The sequence below is a fragment of the Crinia signifera genome, chromosome 5, assembly GCF_055691185.1.
Source record: "Crinia signifera chromosome 5, ASM5569118v1, whole genome shotgun sequence".
NCBI classification, from domain to species: domain Eukaryota; kingdom Metazoa; phylum Chordata; class Amphibia; order Anura; family Myobatrachidae; genus Crinia; species Crinia signifera.
In genome coordinates this window covers 193,437,639-193,443,638 of record NC_139221.1, presented here as the reverse complement: position 1 = coordinate 193,443,638, position 6,000 = coordinate 193,437,639, and the positions used below count along the sequence as shown (strand labels likewise).

Genomic DNA, 6,000 nt, shown 5'->3' with positions numbered 1-6,000 from the left:
CCGTTTGGGTGCCGAAACATGTTGAGCCATCTCATCACCTTGGTTCCGGACTGGCATCTTATTAACAGGACAGGACCCTGCCGTCTCCACTTTTGCCAGCGAAGTGCTATTCGCCTACTGTGGACTATTCCAGACGGACTGCATATTGGCCAACCAGGGCAACCAACATCAAAAGCTGGGTAATATTCTGGAACTATTTTTATCTTCCCACTTCAAGTTTTGTGATGAACCATAATATACCAAAAAGTGATTGGAGATCTTAAAGGCCTCATTGGAGACCAGACCCCTTGTGGAGTAAATCTACGCCCCTCCTCAAATATGCAGGATTAACCCCTTGAGTGGTATGCCCGGAAATTTCCGGGCATACCACTAACATAGAAGAGGTGTGCGCCAGTGGTGTCCAAGTGTGCGCCACTGGTGCAGCACCTCTAGAGCCGCCACCCCCCCATCTTATCCTTTCATCCCCCCAGCCTTTGCTCCGGCGATCGGTGCACCGGAGCTCCCTGACCTGACCCGCCCGCCATCACTCATTTTACAGTGACGTCGGCGGCAGGCTCGGGCATGGTCGGGGGGACTCTGGAGCGCTCAGGCACCCGAGTCCTCCCGAGCCGCCGTGAACATCCCCCAGCCTGCCGCCGATGTCACTGCTAAATGTGACAGGCGCCGGCTAAGGCAGCGGGGACACTGGACAGTGGCTGCATGGAAGCTACGGCGTACTAATGCCGGAGCAGAGGTGAGGGGGGCTTCCAACTTCACATGGTGGGTTTTGCTGGGGCAGGACAAACCTGCCCTGGTAGGTTTGTCCTGCCCCAGCAAAACTCACCATCCAAGGGGTTAATTTGTTGCAACATTGACCTATTTTATAGAATTTATTCAATTTGTTGTTTTATCTTGTTTGTCAATTGTGTACACAATAAATTGTTCAATTAACTTTGTATTTGTGATTCTCTCAGTTAAACCCAGCGCTGCTCAAACCCCTTCTTTTTTCCACTTATTTCCTGGTATATGAATCTCCATAGCAGAGATGCCCATGCTGTAGCTCAAGAATTGCCAAGCTGTTACCTTGTATGCTGTCTACCTGCTGCAAATAAAGAACAAGATTTTATTTCAACCAGAGTGGTTCAATCGCAATGGGACCAGCGGCCCCTGGGAACACTGTCTTTGGGAACGCTCCTCAGGCTCTGCCTATTTGCATTGGCTCATCAACTGGGGTAGAGGCAGCACAGGACTGAGGCAGGAATGAATTCTGGTGAAAGGCTCTTTTATGTTTCTCTAGCCCTTGTCTAGCAAATGCAAGTCAATCTTGATACACAGGGAGCTTAGTTCCTCTAATTTGTCAGGAAAGTCACGGGTAGCCAAATCATCTTTAATATGGTCTGAAACGCCCAACCAAAAATCTGCTGTAAGGGCTTTGTTGTTCCAGGTGAGTTCTGAGACAAGAGTTTGAAAGTGTACAACGTATTGGCCCATGGGGCACCCTGTTTTATCCGCATGGGGCACCCTGTTTTATCCGCAGTATCTCTATGGAAGCAGGATGACCAGGCTTATCACAAATTTTGCGGAGAGGCGAGACATATTTTTCATAATCTGCTAGCAGGGGATCTGAGTGCTCCCATAAGGGGGAGACCCAATTCAATGCTCAACCTGTCAACAGGGATACTATGTAAGCAACCTTGGCTCTGGGTGTCAGAAAATTATATGGTAGGAGTTCAGACTGTATACTGCACTGGTTAAGAAAGCTTTGGCAGGGCTTGGGGTTACCATCATATTTCTGGGCCACAGGAAGCAGAAGATGTGAGTAATTTTCCTGTTATAGGTGGATTAACAGAAGCCTGGGCAGGAGGGACACATGTCACTAAGGACTGCTGCAAACTGTCACAGTGGGTCGAGACTTCTTGCAGGTAGGTGATCACACAATGCTGGGTAGATTCTTGTGTCTCCATAAGAGATGTACTATGCTGGAGAGCCGCTGGCCTCACATTTAGGTCACGGGCCGAGTCCATCGGCCTTGAACAATCTGTCAAGTCCTGTGGGTGCTGTGTTCAGCAGTTTAGCCCGACACTCACTCATTTCTGCACAGTGTATGTGGGTGCCTCCTGGCACAATTTGTTGCATCTGATATGGAAACAAACAGCAGCACTCAATGGATTTAAGGTGAAAACTATCTTTAGTGACCGCGTTTCAGGGTATGGATGCCCCTTTTTTAAGGTGTACAGTGCAAAAAATCAAACACACAAACCATTTAAATACTTTAAAAGAAGTGCATACTTACAGCTCCGTACTGCGGGGCAGCTGTACGACGTCTGCCCGAACTTCTGGTCAGAGCGGAAGTCAGTGGGCAGGGAAGTCAGATGCCGTACAGCTGCCCCAAGCTACGGAGCTGTATGTACTTCTGTTTAGGTATATAGCGCGGGAGGACAGCCACCATTCCTGTGAGATAAATTGGAAGGAGATAACGCAAGAGCCAATCAACTGTTTGAAAAATGACAGTTTGGAGTTGATTGTATGGTGCATTATCTTCTTCCACTTTATCACTTCACCAAGCTTAATACATCTGATCTAGTGATTGGTGGATAACGACAGCCATCCGTCAATCAGTATTCTGACTAATTCATTGTCTGTTTGCAGACAAAAGGCAGGTAGGGAATGCTGCCTGACCAGTCTGTGTCATTCACAATAAGAGCAATTGGACAGTATCCTCTACCTTCCTCCCAATAAGCTCTGGAGGGACTGGCATGGGGCAAGTGCACCGGCATAGAATGCCCTCTGCTCAAAGGCACCGAGTATCAAGAGTCCCTGGGCAGCTGCCCACTGAGCCCATACGTTAAGATGGCCCTGGATTTCACCTCCCTGCTGACCGTGAGCCATCACTTGGCACCGTGCAGCAGCAGCTTAAAGCAAGGCTGCCACAGGCACTATGATGAAGGGTGTTCCGGTTTTTACTTAATCCCCAACTACCTGTAAGTATTTACAGATAGTGAACAGTAATAAATAACCTTCTACCTTTTGCATCACTGTTACTGTACCTCTTGTTAGTTGTTGTTTGCCTTCTAATCTGTAAGAAGCCCTATGAGCAAAGGGCAGAAGCTGGGCGTGCCTGCCGGGCGGGACAAGCATGGGGGTGTGGGCTGGACCCGGAGAAGGGAAAGGTGACGGAGGGAAGAGGAAGAAGTTGTGTTACTTACTACTGCTGGGACGTGTTACTGAGGGAGGGCTGAGTCCAGCAATCACTGGTGGTTCTGGGGTACAGTATTCTGTAGTGGATCATTTATCACAGGGCTAGAACGTAGGAGAAGAGCGCACGCTGTACAGTGTGACTTTCCATGTATTGTCCGCCAGAGTTAGGTAGTGAGAGGAAGGAGGCGAATAATAACTTACTAGTTACTTGTGGACGGTATCGGCAGGTGATTTCCTGGCTATAACAACTAGCCATACAGTGGGTGTGACTATAGTGATAGCAGTGGTAGATAGAGCCCTACACGTTGCTTGTGTAAGTATGTGCTGTATACCTGGCTAGGACATTGCCCTGCGCTGGCGGGGTGCTCACACATCACACCTCATTCTCATACACATTTACATTCCTGTGGGCATGTCATTAGTAGGTCTGTGTCACATCAGTCTAGTTTTCCCCTTTCATTAAGTGCCAGGGTGCTCATAGTTTAGTTTACCAATTGCTGTTGAGGGTAGCCTGTATATTTACACACTTGTGTACAAAGTGATAGAAACATTAACAGGATATTTACCTACCCTGTAATGAGCATTGCTACTGTATATTAGCACTAAGTGCAAATATTTAGTGCACAATGTACACTAAAGTAATTTACATTTTAATTTGCTTTCAGTAGTTTTTACTCAACAAAAAAGCAGTAGATTTTTTATTGTTGTTATAATAATAATCTTTTAAACAAAGTTGTGAAGTACAATCATCATTCCTTAGCATAGTTTGCTAAACCCCACGTTACTTCTTTGAGCTGTTCCCTACCACTTCCTCTGGAAGGGTGGCAGTGTGATTTAAATGATGAGTAAAAGAAGACGTGGTTTGGTAAATCCTTGGCAACCACTTAGGAGGAGAAAGGGTCTTTGTCTATTGGTGGGTATCTCCTGTGTGTTATTCTTTGGTTTCCTGTTGCTGAGCAGAGATGCAGAAGACAATAGTAATAACCAATATGCAGAAGGACTTAATGCAGCCGATCAACATGAACTCAGGGAAGTTAGAGAAAATGTGCCAGACTATGAACAACTAAAGCGCACAGTGTATAAAAAACCACCATTGGATCCTAATTCCTTGGGAGAGTTTGGGCGCTCTGTGAAACTCAACCTTCAAGGGGAGGAAAAGAAGCTGGAGGAGGAAAGCATTAACAAACATCAGATAAACATCTACCTCAGTGAAAAGATCTCGCTACACCGTCGTCTGGAGGAGAGATGGAACCCAATGTAAGTCTAACTAGAACACTTGTGGTATACGCTCCCTAAACGCCACTTTGCTAATCAATATTTATTTGTGCACCCACTTTTATTTGAGTTACTTACTGCCAGGCCACTCATTTATGCAATGTTTTCTGAAGCATACTGTTTTCTTACACTTAACTACATTATACTCTGTTAACTATAGATGTATATTTGAGTTTATTGGTATTTGGGATAGAACATGCATGCGCCTGATCCATAATTCATCGTTTTACTGATGTCTTATTGGCACAAACCACTCCGACACAGAATCAAGAATAATAAGGGTTTTTTCTCCCTTCCTATACCTACAACCACTTTCATAATGCCATTTTGCTTGGTACTTATACTCGGTTGACACCTGACACAATGGATCCATCGCTGAGTGGCTAATTGGTTTGTAGAGCTTTACCAATCAGTCTAATGATTGATATGTCTAGCCAGGCTTCATAGATGGGCCTTTTACCTTTTTTCATGCCCAGTTATGATTTCACTGTCAGTGGTTCCTGCAGCTGCTGAATATGTACTGATATATCTGCAGTCGATGTGCTGTATGGTTAAAGCTTTATGTCTGTAAACCCCGACATTCACACGGGCAGATGCATGCTAGATGTCCATCCTTGGATGAAGACTGTGAGTCCTGATTATGGAGGTCAATCCAGCATTATAATTTTTTTCAATCCCGTATTGAATTGTACAATAGGTGAGGGTGATTCCAGATGTCCTGGTACCAGTGCTGCTCTTCCTCTGCTCATTTGGTGTGGGTCTGCATGTTCCTAGCAGGGCCGCCGAGAGGTATGCTGGGGGGCCCCGGTAAAATTTGGGGGTCATGGCCTAATTGCAGGAGGCATGGCCACCTCCAGCAATTAATCCACGCCCCCAAAATATTTAAGGGGGTGATCAAACACTCTAAAGTCGAGGGGGGAGTGTTATTGTGTCCCCCCCCCCCTCCTCACACCAGCAGCAGCACACCTACAGCATGTGCTGTGCTGACAGAAGGCTCAGCATGATCTCTCACGCTGTCATTGAGATGCTCATGCTGAGTCGGCTGTCAACACAGCACATGCTGTAGGTGTGTGCTGCTGCTTGCCGGGAGAGAAGAGGGGGGACCAGGGCCCCCGCTGAGCCCCTCCAGCGAGCCCTGGCCCAGGTAATCAGTACCCGCTCCCCCCCCCCCCCCCCCTTTCTCGTGGCTCTGGTTCCTGGGGCATCAGGTGAGAGGAGGTAATTACTGTTCCAGTGGGAGTGAGGATGCGATTATGTCCCCGGCAGCTGTTAGGAGATGGTGGTTCCAGCTGTGGTGATCCAGAAAATTGATTGAAGGTACAAATCCTGATATTCAGATCCTGGCATTTTAGAGCAAAATCCTAGTATTGGTCTCCTAGTCCTGATCATATGAAGGTTTATTTGGCAGATGCATACAATCTTGTAGTCTCTTACGTTTTCGGTCAACCTGTTTTTCCACTTGGTTTTTCACCAGTCCCAGCTGACCCAAACAAATTGGTGAACTTTGCATCGTGGTTCGTCATACCAGTCTCATACCTAGCACCACCT

General features: G+C 46.9%; 1 protein-coding gene across 2 annotated transcripts in view; it reads left to right on the top strand.

The window, feature by feature from the left end:
- The first annotated feature begins 2,676 nt into the window (after nt 1-2,676).
- The window catches only part of GALNT12 (polypeptide N-acetylgalactosaminyltransferase 12), a 170,887-nt gene continuing 167,563 nt past the window's right edge, over nt 2,677-6,000 (top strand). The window contains exon 1 of one of the 2 annotated variants that reach the window (XM_083188368.1): nt 2,677-2,960. In XM_083188368.1, coding sequence (XP_083044494.1) covers nt 2,830-2,960 — 131 coding nt within the window. In that variant the 5' untranslated portion in view covers nt 2,677-2,829. Of the gene's footprint in view, nt 2,961-3,142; nt 4,435-6,000 lie in introns of those variants that run through there. The other variant, XM_083188367.1, reaches the window with a different exon arrangement.